Source organism: Crassostrea angulata, chromosome 10 (genome assembly GCF_025612915.1).
Source record: "Crassostrea angulata isolate pt1a10 chromosome 10, ASM2561291v2, whole genome shotgun sequence".
Lineage (NCBI taxonomy): Eukaryota > Metazoa > Mollusca > Bivalvia > Ostreida > Ostreidae > Magallana > Magallana angulata.
Genome location: NC_069120.1, coordinates 35,543,697 through 35,561,485, shown reverse-complemented (window position 1 = coordinate 35,561,485; position 17,789 = coordinate 35,543,697). Strand labels below are relative to the sequence as shown.

General features: G+C 36.0%; 3 protein-coding genes across 4 annotated transcripts; 1 reads left to right on the top strand and 2 right to left on the bottom strand.

Annotated features, from left to right (window-relative positions):
• Positions 1–3,452: 3,452 nt before the first annotated feature.
• On the bottom strand, positions 3,453–6,452 carry LOC128166719 (RNA-binding protein RO60-like). The gene is made up of 2 exons (XM_052832042.1): positions 6,099–6,452; positions 3,453–5,382 (listed from the first exon to the last, which is right to left on the bottom strand). The coding sequence occupies exons 1-2, from the start codon at positions 6,350–6,352 to the stop codon at positions 3,909–3,911; spliced, it is 1,728 nt and encodes a 575-aa protein (XP_052688002.1). The 5' UTR covers positions 6,353–6,452; the 3' UTR covers positions 3,453–3,908.
• Positions 6,453–7,310: 858 nt separating this feature from the next.
• LOC128166918 (uncharacterized) lies at positions 7,311–16,699 on the bottom strand. Of its 2 annotated transcripts, none has more exons than XM_052832376.1 (11): positions 16,560–16,699; positions 12,675–12,824; positions 12,467–12,547; positions 11,796–11,925; positions 11,444–11,507; positions 11,178–11,261; positions 10,781–10,929; positions 10,228–10,377; positions 9,932–9,971; positions 9,617–9,804; positions 7,311–8,911 (listed from the first exon to the last, which is right to left on the bottom strand). In XM_052832376.1, exons 2-11 carry the CDS (start codon positions 12,778–12,780, stop codon positions 8,875–8,877), a joined length of 1,029 nt encoding a protein of 342 aa, XP_052688336.1. In that variant the 5' UTR covers positions 12,781–12,824; positions 16,560–16,699; the 3' UTR covers positions 7,311–8,874. The 2 variants fall into 2 exon arrangements, with proteins under 2 accessions (XP_052688336.1, XP_052688335.1); XM_052832375.1 differs by lacking the exon at positions 16,560–16,699 and adding an exon at positions 13,007–13,056.
• LOC128166917 (uncharacterized) lies at positions 13,066–16,479 on the top strand. Its single transcript, XM_052832374.1, has 2 exons — positions 13,066–13,961; positions 14,998–16,479. Exons 1-2 carry the CDS (start codon positions 13,297–13,299, stop codon positions 15,506–15,508), a joined length of 1,176 nt encoding a protein of 391 aa, XP_052688334.1. The 5' UTR covers positions 13,066–13,296; the 3' UTR covers positions 15,509–16,479.
• Positions 16,700–17,789: the final 1,090 nt, after the last annotated feature.

The window sequence follows — 17,789 nt, the reverse complement described above, 5'->3', positions numbered from 1 at the left end:
CTCGCTTTAGGCACTGGCGTCGGAAGCAAATTGAAAGTGGGGGGGCTAGACTAACCCTCAAAAATATTGAGAAAAAAGTAATTCCCAAAATCACGAAATTCCTAATCCGGGGGGGGGGGGGGGGGGGGGGGGGCTAGTATGCTTCTGAATCCAACTTCTCAATCTTTCAAGGTAAATTTAGGAACAATGACCTTTCCTGCGAGAAAAAGTGTGGGGGGGGGGGGGGCTGAACCCTCTAGTCTATCATACTATGTTTCTAATGGTTAGGTATAACTTTGCAAAAAAAGTGGGGGGGCTAAGCCCCCCCTAGCCCCCCCGGTTCCGACGCCTATGCTTTAGGGAATAATCTGCAACAACCTCTTTTCTTGTGAAAATGTGATATGTTATTTCTTTTCATATTCTCGAGAATGGCATACAAATGTATTCATTTTCGCTAACTGACAACGACTCTCTTCCCTTAATCGGAATATATCAATTCTCCCCCTTCGTCATCTTCTCATAATATCCGACAGATCGACAATTAATTTAAGTGTCCAAGAAATATTGCTTTACATAACTTCGTTCCCTTTCAAATCGAAAGTGCTCTGAGCAATCGTGACACAAAACTGACACCATTACCAATAGTTATAATTACATTTACATGTATCTGACAAGTCAGCGTCAACATGTAGTATTTCGGTTATTCGATTCACGTCATGTACATGTAACCATGTGCTGGGGACATGTCAGGTAAGCTAATGTTGAATTGTTAGCCACTTATCTCGACTTTTAAAAATGCATGTTGTCCGATGCAGAAAAAACATATCCAAACGAGTATATAATAAAAATGAATAGCCCACACAAAATAAAACACAAGAAATGAATTAAAAGAAAAAAAGACAAAAAATTCCATAGCTAGGTTTGTTTATCGGGTATTGGACATTTCTAGGGCACCAGCTATAGGACTTTTTTGTTCAGTTATACATGTATATGATCACGATTCTCTGTATCTGTGCCAGACTAGAATTTATACAGGAAACTTTTTCAAGCTATACATGCACGCTGTAATTTGCTTCAGTTTTGATTGACGGAGAAAATGCATGCGTTTGGTTACATACAAAAGTTAAATGAGTTACCCTAATGCTGTAAATTACAATTCACAATTCGATCATGTAACAAAGATATCAATTTTTAAACCACAAAGAAAATTATTTTCACGCCAGGATATTAATGCTTCCTTTTTAATATCAATCTATCACGTGATATCGATATTAGACTATCATAATAAAATGGCGGATGGGACGTCAAGACCTTCAGAATTGTTATAGTTTCATGAAGGAACGGGTATAATTTTTTTTCAGTAAAGCATAAATTGGTGTTTTATACGGGTACAAACCAAATAAAACAAAAACACAAGCATGTGGGCATATGCTTATACTTCCCTGGAACAATGACGTACATGCGTTTCCCCTTCGGTCTATTTATAGTCCGTGTGAGTGTTATCCTATTTAAACATGCAAAGTAAGGGTATCGTGAATATGACAAGCGTATCACTTTCCTCATAAACGCATGCAAATGAATATAAAAATCGTGACGTATAGTTAATTTCAATAGAAAACAATTAATAATAACGGCCATCTGATTTTCCGCAGACATGCGCAATTATTGAGGTCGGTTTCGTACGAAAGACGAATAGTGCCACATAAAAAAATATTTTTATCTCGTAATTACGAGAAAAGATCTCGTTATTACGAGTTAATTTTCTCGTAATTACGAGAAAAAATCTCGTTATTACGACTTAATTATCTCGTTATAACGAGATAAGATCTCGTTATAACGAATTAATTTTCTCGTAATTACGAGATCTTTTCTCATAATTACGAGATAATTAACTCGTAATAACGAGATCTTTTCTCGTAATTACGAGTTAATTATCTCGTAATTACGAGAAAAGATCTCGTTATTACGAGTTAATTATCTCGTAATTACGAGAAAAGATCTCGTTATTACGAGTTAATTATCTCGTAATTATGAGAAAAGATCTCGTTATTACGAGAAAAGATCTTTTTCAAAATGGCGCGTTTCATTATTCTATTCTCTTTATGTCAAGTGTATGAACTACTGCAATGTCTATTATTATACACATACTTAGCATAATCATCGCTTAGTAGCATAAACAGAATTTGATATAAAATCGAACCAATCAGTTTTAACGTTTCAGAAGAAGGAGCAAAGCAGGTTGATTGATGAATTGATTGAACTATTTATTGATTAGAAGGATACATGTAATTTGTTTTCAGACTCCAAAATGTTGATATACAAAATCAATTATTTTCAATATACATATAGGTTGTGTATGAATACAATTCAGGTAAATCCTGTATATCAATGATTGAAACTACATAGTCATTAAAGTCAACTGTAACAATAGAATTGTGTTTTAACGACAAAGGCTACCTGGTATTTACTTCGGAGTGTAATATTTAAGATGAAATGAGAATTACATGAAGTTCTTTCCACTTACTCATATTAGTTAAATGTCAAATCCGATCATTTTATTTAAAAATTAATGAATAATGTCCATTGTTATTTAAACATTAATCAGAATTGAATTAACGTTTATGGAAAGAAAATAGTGAACCAGTCGACTTGCAGGTGTTTTCAGAAATGCACCATTTATATAAATCTTTTTTCGTAATAACGAGATCTTTTCTCGTAATTACGAGATCTTTTCTCGTAATTACGAGATCTTTTCTCGTTATAACGAGATAATTAACTCGTAATAACGAGATCTTTTCTCGTTATAACGAGATAATTAACTCGTAATAACGAGATATTTTCTCGTAATAACGAGATCTTTTCTCGTTATTACAAGACCTTTTCTCGTAATTACGAGATAATTAACTCGTAATAACGAGATTTTTTTCTCGTTATAACGAGATAATTTACTCGTAATAACGAGATTTTTTCTCGTAATAACGAGATCATTTCTCGTAATAACGAGATAATTAACTCGTAATAACGAGATCTTTTCTCGTTATAACGAGATAATTAACTCGTAATAACGAGATCATTTCTCGTAATTACGAGATAAAAATATTTTTTTATGTGGCCCTATTCGTCTTTCGTAGTTTCGCTCTTCCTACACCAATAATTACTTACCAGGCAAGAAAATAAAATAATAATTTCTATATCTTTGCAACGAGATAGAATTCACTATTGTAATTTACAGATTAAAGGTTAACTTTAATTATAAGTAAACAAAAAAAACCCGCGTTTTCCCTTTCATTAAAAATTGACACAAATTATACCGTGTAAAGCTTACACCTTTTAGGCTCCGGACGCATCAAACCCACTCTAAACATTACACACCAAACAAAGCCCAAACGCCGAACATAGATTAGATCGAAAGACCTCTCAAACATACGATGGGCATTTCCAGGAGTTAATGTTATGCATGTAGAAGTCATAGCAACAGTTAGAAAACGTAATCTCTTTTTATTATTAAACATGTTTACATGTATTTTGATTGTTTAAACATAACATCGATATCTATTTATAAAAAAAATCTTCAAAAGTTAAGTTGAATGCTGTCAAAACATATTCCTTTATAACAAACGATTTTTTAAATTAATAACAGGAAATGATAAATTTTATGTACATCATGGCAATTTTTATTTAGATATCTTCATTGTCAGTTTCATCTCTGCCCAGTGTCACCTTTAACTTAAGACACGACGGTACTAAAGGGGAAGGGGACATTCTTATAAAGTGTATACGATTATTACAGGGTTTCTTTTAAAGACTTCAGAATATTTGTAAGCATAAAAAATCCTTTCATGGAGACCTCTAGGTCAGTTACCTGGAAAATGACACTTAAACCCCCTCCTACTCTAATGTTAACAAAACCCGATTCTCAGTTTATGATTTTAAATGTTTCCTTTCACAAACTGGTGGATAGCTGTTGGAGCACTGGAATCAAATCCAACGATATCCATCATCAATGGATCGCCTGGATCTGCGATAGAAAATCCATTACTGGCCAATCCACACACAATGAGCCGAGCATTAGCATTCCCGGATACGGTGCGGTAATTTTTCAGGGCCTTTGAAGGGTGAACAGAGCCAACATTAGTTTCCGAGTCAGTGTACACCACAAACACATCGTACATTTTCTTGCTTCGAATTGCGTCCAAAATTGGAGCAGCGCAATCTGTTGACCCGAATGGCAATCTAGAGATTCTCTCCAAAACTGTATCGAGGTCATCCTGTGGCGAAATGGATAATTCGGTGACACCGTCCTGATTTCCAGAAAAAGCAACAACATCGCATCTTTGTTCAGTTCTGACGGTTAACATTGCCATGGCAGCTGCCGCATCTCTGGCTGTAATGATCGGAGTTCCCATGACGGGGGCATTCATAGAACCACTCACGTCTATCGCCAGAAGGTATCGTTTTCCTGTGGTGACTACGTAGTCGAAGGAAAGATAGAATGCTTCTTCCAATGCATCACTAATCTTCGGATTCACCTGCCATCTCAGCCTTCCTAACTCACCTTGGCCTTTGGAGTAAGCCTTATGAGCCACCAATAAGGTAAAAGGATGAATTCTAGCCGATTTCAATAGATCTCTGCTTTTCAGCTTATCCTCTGCAAGGGATTCTCCAAAGCTGTCAGATTCCAACAGACCAAGACTAGACATTTTGCCCAAATTTCTTATCATGGCCGTCATTGGCATATGCCTCATCAATGCCTCCCAGACCACTCTTGATTTTAACAGGTCAGTTGGCACATGCTCTCGAGCCAGATGATGTTCCAAAATCATTCGCTTCATCGTTTCTTCGTTAGTGCACTTCTTGGCATCTTTAAACACTTTCACCAGAGCGGCAACTTTTTTCAATTCCAAGTGCGGGAGTCCTTCTTCTTTTCTTGCTAGGGCCATCTCCCAGTCGCTTTCTCTCTGACCGTTTTCATGACAAAAATAATAAACCAGGTACCCCAAGGCATCATAGCTCGTTTTGATATGGCACAGACGGAAAACGTCTCTATGGGTGAATCCAAATCTTGCCTTGTATTTGGTCATATGGTAGGCCAATAAGAGATTCCCGCCTTTCTTATTCCCGTAATTCTCGTACCACATGGACACCCCCTTACGATGAGCTCTTCCCCATCCCTTCCCATTAGGGTTCACCTCTTGGGCAAACTTGATGAACTGGAAAAGGTGGGTTGGAATTCGACAGACATCTGACAGGGCCTTGTAAGCTGCTTCCTTCGTTTCAAGGTCACTACAGCGGCAACACAAAGCAAGAGCAAATAGGATTGGGTCGGCTTTGCAAGCTCTGTTTTGCAAACTGAACTCTTTTATAGTCGCCACAACCTGTGATCCTTCGCCTCTGTTGATGAGTCTGTAATTAAACAAAATAATGAAATATAAATATTTTTAGATCAGCAATACTTATCCATGTTATAATTACACGTCACGCATGCTTAATCAGTCTGATATAACTAGCTGCACAACTGCAGCGGTGGCCTATTGATCTCCACGAGAGAGAGAGAGAGAGAGAGAGAGAGAGAGAGAGAGAGAGAGAGAGAGAGAGATAGAGAGAGAGGGGGGTACGTTTGATCCTTGGTCAGTGCAGTGCAAGGGCAGCTAGACGCAAGTCATAGAAACAGATCTAGATAGCAAACTATGCTGTTCTATATTACAGCACAGGCAATTGGAGGTGGATTTGGTAAAGATGACCGAAATTTTGTGAAGATCAACTCAACGTGGATTTCATGAAATATGCCCTGAACATTTATTAACTTTCGGTATTTTTTTTTTCTTATTTTTAACAGTGATTAACATACATGTAATATTCCGAACAGCTATAGTCTACATATTTAGCAGCTTTTTTGTTGGGGGGGGGGGGGGGGGGGGGGGGCTTTGACAGGTATCAAAGATTATAAAAGAAAAGTATCAGTACATAATTAATACATGGTCTATCGATCGTCAATACAGAAACCTTATTAAATATGAACTTAATGTTATATATATATATATATATATATATATATATATATATATATATATATATATATATATATATATATATATATATATATATATATATATAGCTACCTGGCGATGCAGTTTGCGTTCTCCCTTGTCAGCACCATCTCTCCGGTGTGCACGTGGTAGGTGCCACCCTCTGTCCCCATACACAGAAACCGACGTAGTCGAGTTATGTCCACTGTCCTGAAGACGTACCCTCCCGACGCATTCTGGGTCTGATCAGTAGACGGTAGGGGCTCGTTGATGGATGCCTCGTGACCCTCCGGGATTGATAGGTCCGCCCATTCATCCTCCTCTACATCTATGTCCATTCCGCTCATTTTTAGAGGTTGTTTTAAAGGGTTTTCTTTAAGTAAAATCGGACCCAGGACAACTCCTTGTCCCTAGTCAAAAATCGTTTCAAAAATGGAAATTCCCTGACCTATTTATAGATAGTTTCAGTTTTGCTTAAAGTACAGTACATGCTAAAAGTTATATGTTTATTTGTTTACTAATCTATACTGCAGTAGTGCTGTGCAACAAAAAAATAATTATACATCGATTATGGCGAAACGAGAATCGATTTAAACAATCGATTAATTCATTTGAGAATGATGGGTGGGGGATAAATTAACATATCATATATCTAGATTGAGTTATAATTAACTTTTTTTAAATGCGTGAATTTATGAAATATGTCGTGGTATCTCTTTAAAAATATTTGTTTGATTTGAATGAGTTCTTTTTTATTTGTGTTAAAAATTCATTAGTATTCTTCACGCAGTTTATAGATTATAAAATATGTGTCCTTCAATTACCAGATATATTACCAAAAATTAGATTTCTTATTTGTATATAATTGTAATCAAATTGACACATGTTCAATTTTTTATTTAAAAGTCCAAAAAGGCGAAACTTTTGTGCCCAATAAATATGCAGTTTTCTTGTATGGATGGAACGGTTCGTCGGCCCAAATAGAATCAAGATACTTCTTTGACAAATTTTAAAGATTATTAAATTAAATTTCTCACAATACATATGAAACAATATATTTTTTTTTTTCAATTTTATCTAATGTTTGCATTTGTTTTATAAAATACAAGGTAAAGTTATCAGGTTAAAAATAAACATCTAATTATAACCAGGGACGTATATATACTGTTATTTATGTCTCGGTTATAACAACCTTGGAAGATTTTGCATAATACATGCAGTCTGTTGAACATTTTAATATCCCTGTATTGGTGTTACATGTTTCAAGTTATTTCAATGAAGATTAACAACTCATGAACTTTAAAAAAAAAAGATGATTTATTGCAAGTTAGGACAAGCTTTCAATGGAGTAAAATAAAACACAAAACAAACCAAAATACTGGTATATAAAACATACCATTTTTTTGTCCAAAAAGACATATACAGGTATAGCACACATCACCCCCCCCCGCCCCTTCCACATCACACACACATAAGGCCATGCCAATATAATTTCTCGTTCATCGGACCCCTCGTGGTCCAATTTCACTATAACTATTCAAATAATATCATAACTAATTATCCGCATCCAGGAAATCTTGCCCTGTTTTCTGTACTATTTCCACTATATTTTTCACATTTAAAATAGTTTTTAATTTTTAAATCAGAAACAAATAGAAGAAATATAACTGTCTGCTCAAATTTATTTCTGTACCGCCTGATAATTTTGGCTACAAAAAATAATTTTATTTTTTAATTGCTCGCCCGCTCCTATCTTTTTTCACTGAATGTCCGATGAACAAGAAATTATATTGGTGTGGCCTAGACATCTGACACTCTTTTTTTTTTTTTAAAGCGTTTTAGTTGTTACTATTTTTTCCACATCATTTATTCTGGGTGCATGTTTTTATTAAACCACCATAACATTTACAAATACATATTTCCCAATTTCTCATTACTAGCCAAATCCAAATAAGTTATAAGAAAATCATGCAAAAAAATTGTTTCATATGACCTTTTAATGTATAAATTTATTGGTGAATCTGAATTCCTGAGAGCATGTATCTACCCAAACATGAAATAAATTGTAAAAAAAGCAAGATTGTAGCATATGGAATAACTAGAGGTACTGTGTGCAAGCTCACAATTGATACCCCCCGCTAAGATAATAATCATAATGTGTGTATTTTTCCAATTATAGAAAATATTGGATGAATCTATTTCACCGGCCATTTTCTATAAATAACAACTGCTCTATTTTTTTAAAACTGTTGGTCATAAGCAATATTTGTGTGAAATAAGAACATTCACTGCTTCTCCATAAGAAAGATAATGACCTACATGAATTTTGCACTTTTTATGCCAGTGACCTTGACCTTGCCCAAATGACCTTGGGTCAAGGTCATGACACACCCTTTGGTCCGAAGCAATATTTGTGTGACGTAAGAACTTCCAATAATTCTCAATAAGAAAGATATGGATGGGACACAAATTTTGTATTTTTTCTGCCAGTGAATTTCATCTTGCCCAAATGACCTTTGGTCAAGGTCATGACACACCCTTAGGTCATAAGCAATCTTTGTGTTAAGTAAGAACTTCCAATAATTCTCCATAAGAAAGATATGGACCGGACACAAATTTTGTATTTTTTCTGCCAGTGACCTTGACCTTGCCCTAATGACCTTGGGTCAAGGTCATGACACACCCTTAGGTCATAAGCAATCTTTGTGTGAAGTAAGAACTTCCAATGTTTCTCCATAAGAAAGATATGGACTGGACACAATTGCACTGACAGACGGACAGACGGACAAGGTGATTCCTATATATCCCCCCAAACTTCGTTTGTGGGGGGTATAAAAATGAAAGCTTTTGATATCTAAAATTCTAGTCATTAACTTGGAAGTTGCTTCAAATCTGGTTGCACAAATCTGTAATACAAAATAAACATTGTATGTTAAAAGTGTCATACCAGTGCATAGTTTTCTTCATATCAATGCTGGTACATATACTTTGAAATTTTTAAAGCTAAAATTTGCACAATCATACCAAAATGCTATCAATGAAACACATTACTTTATAGTGCCCATGCGCGGATCCAGAAAATTTTTCCAGGGGGGGTCCGAAGGATAATTGTGTTTGCCAGGGGGGGTCCGAGGCATATTTTCGCGATAATTTTACTATGTAAATTTAATAAATTTTCATTTTCCAGGGGGGGTCGGGACCCCCCCGACCCCCCCTCTAGATCCGCGCATGGTGCCACTCCATGAAATGGTTCACATTTCCGAGCTATTTTGATTGCTTGAGGCTTCATTGCATTTATGTTTTCTCCATTTATATTTTCAAGCAGTAGTTTATAAAGATATTTCTTTGGGGAATCAGGAAAAATCATCAAATTATTCCATTATATACTAGCAAATAAAAAATTAATACAGTTGAACTTCGATATCTCCAACACCGATCTCTCAAATACTTGGATATCTCAAAGTTTTTGTACCAGTCCCATCTAGTTCAAGATAACGAGGTTTGAGTGTATATACTTTAGTATACTTTATTGAATGTACATGTATTTACTTCTTATCTAACATTGCTTTACTATAATGCGAGTGCTTTCTGTACCCAGTACCAGTACTTACTGATGTCTGGCAGTGTCTGAGTACAGGTGATTGTGGGAGTAGTACTGAGCTATGACTGTTTTGTCTAGAAGGTAGCGGTTCCTCTCCAAAAACTCTTCAAAGGAGGAGACCCCTGGGGATTTCTTTATGGCGTGGGCGACCTCTGCTATGTAGAACATTGTGATGGTTTCGTGGAATCCAAACTTGACCTACCAAGTAGTAAAATGTGGTTACCCTTTCAATTGTTTGCAAAAAATCATACTGTCCTCAGTGTGCATCAGTTTTATCAAACATAAATAATCAAATTCTATAAGAAAAAAGTTTTAATAAAAGTACCTTGTCTTTGTTTTGTTCATTAAAATTCTGTATACCAAGTCTAAAATAAAATAATGTTATACACTCAAGTACAAAGACCATCTTTCAAGAGAGATAACTCGGTCACATTGAAAACAGATCACTATAATTAATAGTTTATCAAAGTCAGCTTCAGTCAAAATTTGCTGAAATTGTGTGCCATTTAATCATAATTTATCTTTTAAATTTCTTTTAATCATAAACAGGAATTTATCGAAGTACAGAGGAATGATAAACCTTAAACCGGTTCGATAACACTGATTGTATGTCAACCTCACCGTATGTGAGGAATGGCTCCTTCTTTGCCGTACTCAGTGATGTAGTTCCAGGCCATCCTCAGATGTGCCTCGTGAGTCCAGTCCTCAAAAGGTAGAGTGGCATCCTCGAAGGCCTGTATAAATATTTCATCTCCAACAGACCTAAACGATCTACAAGGAAAAGAAATTACAAATAATTGATAACTACAAGTAATCAATTTATTACTCATAGCAATATTATCTGTTGCAAAACATTAAATTTAGATAGCGTTTCACTGCCCAAGAGCAACAACTTCTTTCTTTATTTTATTAAACACCTTATAAAGCAGTTTATAACAAAGAGTAAATTGTGTCAAGTTTTGTTTAATACTAGTTATGTAATACTTTTAAAACTAACATTGAAATTCACTCCTTACAATTAAATTTTCTAAAACTTACTGATATGTTTTGCACATAAATCATATTGTAACTTTAACAATAATCTCTATATGGTATACTGGTAGATTATTTATTATTTAATTATTATTTAATCCAATGAAGTGTTACAATGTCAGTTTTGATCACAGCCTCTGACCTGATGTAGTACAGGAGAGGATTGTCTTCGGACTCGCTGATTTCAGCATTGAACACGCTGCCATACCAGACATGGTGGTCTCCCACGGTGTGTACGGAGTGGGCGCGGCACTCCATAACAGCCGCACAGTCGTAAATTATGGGAATACCCTGGAAAGGGAGTCACCAAATTTATCACACAGATTAACGCACCATATTTCATATCATTGCATTATTAAAAAGGAATGTACTTGTAGTTATCCTTAAATTATTTTTTTCTCAATTTTTGTGTTTACAGAGAATTAAAGCTCAAAATGATTTTCATTAAGATTTTTAAAAAAAGGTCATTGATTTGATCATTACGATAATATATTAATAAAAAAAAACTGTCTTTATATGCGATTTTGATTAAGACCTACCTCATTTGTCAATGCATGTGGAATATTTTTGAATTGGCATTCCTCTGTCTCTATGTGTTTTGAAAAATCTAAACCATATCCCACCTGGAACCACAAAAAAAACATTTCATTGAAGTTTGAAATAACATAATCATTTTGAATTGACTCAGCATCAGAAAATAGTTGCTGTCTAAGGGCACATAATTTGCCATTTTCCTCATAACAAGTAAATAGGCACATAACTTGTGAAAAATTATGGATTTTCTAAATTATCATTTTTGTCTCACCTGGTTTTGCTTTAACACATGGATGGCAAATTGCTGAGTTCTCAACAACAATTCATGCATATGGCTGGAATGGCACAATTAAGATTTTAATATCAAATTTTAATGTTTTAACTGATTTTTCAAAAACTAGAAGACAATACATGTAGTAAAATGAAGTCAGCTAGTGCTTAAATTTTAATTATCTACTTTTTAAATATTATTTTATCTCTATATATACCTTAATTGGGTTATTTATTCCTGACAAATAACAGAGCAATAAATTAATCAACTAAATTAATTTATTGTTCTTTTATTTGTCATGAATATTAAAGCTTTAATTTTTTTTTTCATTTTCACCCAAACATTTCTATACCTTGGGTTATTTATACAGATGGACACAATTGGAGGTTGGTAGGAAACATTTGTAAAAGAAGTACACGTCATTCCTCTTTTTATCCAGCGGTCTTTCAGTATGTCAAATTCCCCTGCTGTCACCACCACCACTGCCAAGTAAATTTTAAAAGTCCATTTGCTGACTTGAATTTAAACACTAAAACACTTGCAATAAAACCATTGCAAGACTTCAATTCATTAATTGTAATGAAATTTTAGTAAAGTTTGTTTAGTGTATGTCTATATGCCTGCATAATACATGAACTACATGTATGTCAATTGCTTAAAAAAGGAAGGGGGTGTCACGCATTACAAATAGGCCATTAGGCCAAAATAAAATTTAATTGAAAAAACAGAAGAACTTTTCTTTTATATGAAGATTTTAATTTTTTTACTTATTTTTAATTAGTTAAACTTCAATTTGATAAAAACAATTCCCTCCCTCCTGGCTCTAAAAACGGTCCACCTTAGGCGGCAATTCCAAACAAACATTTTAATAAGGATGGTCTTAGCGACACTTTGTATATTACATAATCTAGATGTCAAAACGTCAAAACCAAGTTTTCAGAAAAAGTGCCATTGTTTTCTGTGCAAAAATAAAAATAATATGAAAGATATAACAATAGAAAACAGAAATTTATAACAACCCACCAGATTGAGGAACTTTTCTCATTATCTTCTTGTAGTTTTCTGTTGTGTGGCTATCTTTTTGGAAGTTGGATTTAGATGATCCTGAAATAGAGGGTTTGAAGAGACACAATAGTAAAAATTGGTCACATAATAATGGTTTGTTATAGTAACAACGATCATATCTTTTCAAGTTTATGAAATCAATGAAGTTACATAACGTTAAGTTTACCTGAAGATAAACATCTGCAGCATCGCTTGACCCAGCCATTAACAAGGCCTTGCTCGCTTATCCCAAACGTCTTTCCTATAACAGACAGCAGTCGCACATGTTTCATTGTACTCCCAATTTTTGTGTGGCTTTTACCGACAATGACAGTCCCTTGTAAAAAGAAAGAGAAAATTCGGATTACCTTTTGCAAATAACGATATACGATTAATAAACAGGATTTTTGACAAATTGTCAATTAGTACGACGATGTTCTGAAAAATTTACACGTATAAAACAAATGGACGAATATATATTTATCATAATAAATAATTCGTTAAAAAATAAATAATAACCCGGCACTTCGGGTTGAGCTTCTTTGTATCACGATCCCGATGAAAAAAAAGTTTATAATTATACTTCGTATTACATAAATATTCACAAAAGCATGAAACACAATAAATTATAGCATAAATTGTGTGTGTGTTTGTTTTTAAATAACAATATCTAAATTATTTGGAGAAAATCTTTTACGAATTATCGTTTCTGGGGCAAATCGTCCTTGGACGTCACACGTACGTCATAATGATTTTGACGCCACAATATAATCAGTCTTTGATGAGATAACAACGAAAAAGTCACAAAAATGCCTACTTCAAGTCAAGCAATGATTGTTATGTCGGGAGAGGGAGAGGATCCAAGGATTCCTCGACGGAGGTATGGGGGGTCAAGTGAGTTCTCCGTGGCCAATTACGATATGGAATTGGCTCTGCGTTTGAAGAACATTGGATTTTTAAACCAAGGAGTTTCCGGAACCGGACTGCCTGCTCCAAGTGCTGATAGCATGGCAAGTGTCCTGAAAGCCCTTTCCACAGCTCAGGGTTCATATGACCCAGTTCGAAAAGTCTACCGCTGGCAGGTTTCGAACACGCACCACGAGAGACGACCTCTGGTGAGAAGCAGTGAAACAAACACCACTGAAAATATCGTGTGGTTTCCAGACAGGGAACGTGTAAACCAGAGCAAAACGGGTAACAAGGAGATCAATTTACCAAAGCTTTACGGTCGGTCTGGTAGCACGCCAAATGCCGTGTTAGAGGATGCGGGGATAGTTAGAAAAAGAAAGGCCAGCGGATCAAGGGTTCCAGGGCTTCCCTCGCACAATATAGCAGCAGACCCTCGGCCTCCGGCCTCGGTCGTCGCTCGAGCCAAGTTCGTCCTGTGTTCTGATGGTCACCAAAGAGTTTCTGTGGAGAGTCTATGTGAACCGGAGCAAGCTGTGGGTGACAGTGTAAAGAATACAGCACCTGAGTAAGCACTCTCAACTAATCTTTTTTAAGTACTTATATTTCAAACGAATTGTGTGTCAAGCCCCCTATCCATACCCTATCAAATACATGTACCATGACATTAGAAGAAGAAGAAGAAAAAAAAGACTGGCATAAATTATTTCTATTTTGAAGTTAACCACTACGTGCATATTGCGTGAATATGAGTAGTAGTAAAGCAAAGCAAATCAGTTTGATAATACATTATAAATATTATTGTAACCCCAATAGTGATTTTTGTTCTCTTTTTTTTCATACGAAAAATAGCATTTCAGACAGCTTACAGGTGATATATATCGAAGTTTTATAAATAGTAACTAGAGATACGAATTTTGAATCGATGGGTTTCAGTTGGAATGGTTTCTTTGGTGGATATGCTAGCGAATCAAGTGGGAAATTAAGTGAAATAACAGTTCACGGTAATTAAGTTGGTCCAAATGGAAAAGATTTGCCGTGTTGAACACTTTGCTTTGTGCAGTTGTTTGCGAAGTTGCAATTTAATGTAGTGTAAATACCCAAAGACACAAATCGAATGAATACAGCTACTAATTAAGCTATTATTCTAGTTGGACCTAACTTACCAATTGTGTATCTGCAATAACTTTTTTTGCATGGCTACAATTTAAACCTGAATGGGGAAAAAAAATAACCCCCGCCTCAATAAATCTTATGTTTGTTTTCGTTTTTTAAATGATGTAGAACAGCGTGTGAAAATCTATCAGACGACCAAAAGGGACACATTGTCCGGAAAAACTTTACATAGAAATAGTTAAAGAGTATAGTGTAAAGGAATAATTTCATCAATATTTGACCTGAGTTTACATCTGTTTGCCATTATTGTTAATAGAACCGAGAGTGTGTATACTTAAATAATCAATGTTATAATTTGGGGACGAACACATAAATGCTACTGCGCGTAAAGAGTTTTAAACTTTATATATATATTCAATAGCTAGTGTTATTGGTACCAATATCGCATAAGGCAAAGTGATTGGAGTTAATACGTTTGCTTCTTGTAGAACCCCAAAGCCTCCAAAACTTTCCCTACTGGAAGATGTAAAGAAGAGAGTGAACTACGACTGCAGAGTCCATCCAGCCATGTACATGCGCAAACACCGTCCTACCCCGAATCCGTTCGCCATCTGCTTCAGTTTCCGCGAGAACGACGATTACAACCACACTGAAGTGAACGACATCCTGGAATCGCAGATCGGTCTTAAGGTCCGCTCCGTTCAGTACGATCCTTTGTCGATCCGCTCATCGAATGCGGATGTGGGAACGAGGTGGATCGTGACGTATGCTACTCCGGCGGAGTGTGAATTCGCGGTCAGCAAAGGACTTGAAGTGAATGGAGATAAAATCGCCATCAAACTGCTTGATGACGTCATCAGTTGCGAATGCGAGGCGTATATTTTGCACAAAGAGGAGGAGAGACAAAAAAGGATTGCCGAAGGAAATCAAATAATTTGTGAGAAGAGAAAACGGCGAAAGAAACAAAAGGTTTTTGTTTCAACATCGACTAATACTTAGTCTTTTCTGTTATGCGAGATACATACTAGATGGATATTTTCTAAATGTAACTGTGTGTGTGGTGGCAGTACTACTTTTATGACAAATATTTCATGTCTTTCTCAGTTATGTTGTATATTTTATGCATGTATATCATATAAATTATCATCAAAGTTTCAGAAATGCCATGTTATTGAATTTGTTAGCGAAATTCATTTTTCAATCATTCAAACTGTTCACTTTGATAAAATAAACGGAAATTCAATAAATATTGACTACCTGAATGTGTAATCTGAAGTTTTTTGTCATCGACCAATGAAACGTTATATTATTTTGTAAATTAATTAAAGGCGTGTTTTGACGACAGCTTGTAATACGAACTTTTTTTTACTCTGTGGCATTTAATGCGGCTTTTTATCATAAATAATTTATCATAAATAATTTTCAATATATTTTCTTTAATACAGTAAGGAGAAAACATTATATTGAACTTATTTAAAAGAAAATTTTGCATTTTATTCATTCTTTTTCAGAATCAATTTCAAAGTATGTTAATGACGTGAAGATGTCGTCAAACTAGGCCTTCTTTTAAAATGCATTTTGAACAAAGCGTAATATTTCAATGCTTAAGTTTTTCAATTCTAATTTGAGTCCATCATATATAGAGGATAAAACTAAATGATAATTATGAACTCGTTTGTTTTTTGCTTAGCTAGAGATCCAGATAGATTGTTTTTGGTTTTTTGTTGTTGTTGTTGTTGTTTTTTTTATCAAGGAAAGCCTTTTATTGACCTCAACAATCCTAATCTTGACGTCGCCAGTTGTAATTTGACCTCACCGACTCTAATTTTGACGTCGTCAGTCGTAATCTTGACGTCACAAATTGTATTATCCTAATCTTGACATCATGCACCTCTCCCAAGTACCTAACCCCTTGAGGAAGGGGGTATCTAGGCAATAATTTAATATTGTATGGATATTTCTCAACACTGTTCAAATTAAGCGGGGCATTTCGTTTAAATTTTTTGTATTAAAATATAGGAAAAATGGTTACGGTTGTTTTGCTACGTACCTGTTTGATGATCTTTTTGTCACACTTAACATCTGGTGCGTCAAGGTGTAACTGTTGATTGATGAAAATGATGATTGGATGATGATTACTGAAAACAATTGATTATAAAATATTATTGCACAATTGGAAGGACTTGGGAACCAGGCTAACGTCCCTAGCCTAGTGAGTAGTGTTCATCGATTGGGGGCCATAGCCTAGTGTGAAGTGTTCACCGATCGGGGTCTCCCTAGCATAGTGAGTAGTGTTCACCGATCGGGGTCTCCTTTCCCTAGTGAGTAGTGTTCACCGATCGGGGTCTCCTTAGCCTAGTGAGTAGTGTTCACCGATCGGGGTCTCCCTAGTCTAGTGAGTAGTGTTCACCGATTGGGGTCTCCTTAGCCTAGTGAATAGTGTTCACCGATCGGGGTCTCCCTTCCCTAGTGAGTAGTGTTCACCGATCGGGGTCTCCTTAGCGTAGTGAGTAGTGTTCACTGATCGGGGTCTCCTTTCCCTAGTGAGTAGTGTTCACCGATCGGTGTCTCCTTAGTCTAGTGAGTAGTGTTCACCGATCGGGGTCTCCCTAGCCTAGTGAGTAGTGTTCACCGATCGGGGTCTCTCTAGCCTAGTGAGTAGTGTTCACCGATCGGGGTCTCCTTTCCCTAGTGAGTAGTGTTCACCGATCGGGGTCTCCTTAGCCTAGTGAGTAGTGTTCACCGATCGGGGTCTCCTTAGCCTAGTGAGTAGTGTTCACCGATCGGGGTCTCTCTAGCCTAGTGAGTAGTGTTCACCGATCGGGGTCTCCTTTCCCTAGTGAGTAGTGTTCACCGATCGGGGTCTCCTTAGCGTAGTGAGTAGTGTTCACCGATCGGGGTCTCCCTAGCCTAGTGAGTAGAGTTCACCGATCGGGGTCTCCCTAGCCTAGTGAGAAGTGTTCACCGATCGGGGTCTCTCTAGCCTAGTGAGTAGTGTTCACCGATCGGGGTCTCCCTAGCTTCACGGTGTCCCCCTCACCTCAATAGTGATGATCATGGATGGACATGAACCCAGCTTTGTGGGTTGAAATTACCAGAAGGAATATTTATATTACCAGGTACTAGTGTCTTCATATTCTATTTGAAGCGTGTGTAAAATTGTTTTACATGACAGTATACACTGCAATTATATAGTTCGCCATTACGTAGTTTAGTTTTGACTGAAATGAATAATATCATGTTCGTTTTTTATATAGACACAAATTATCTTATAAACCCC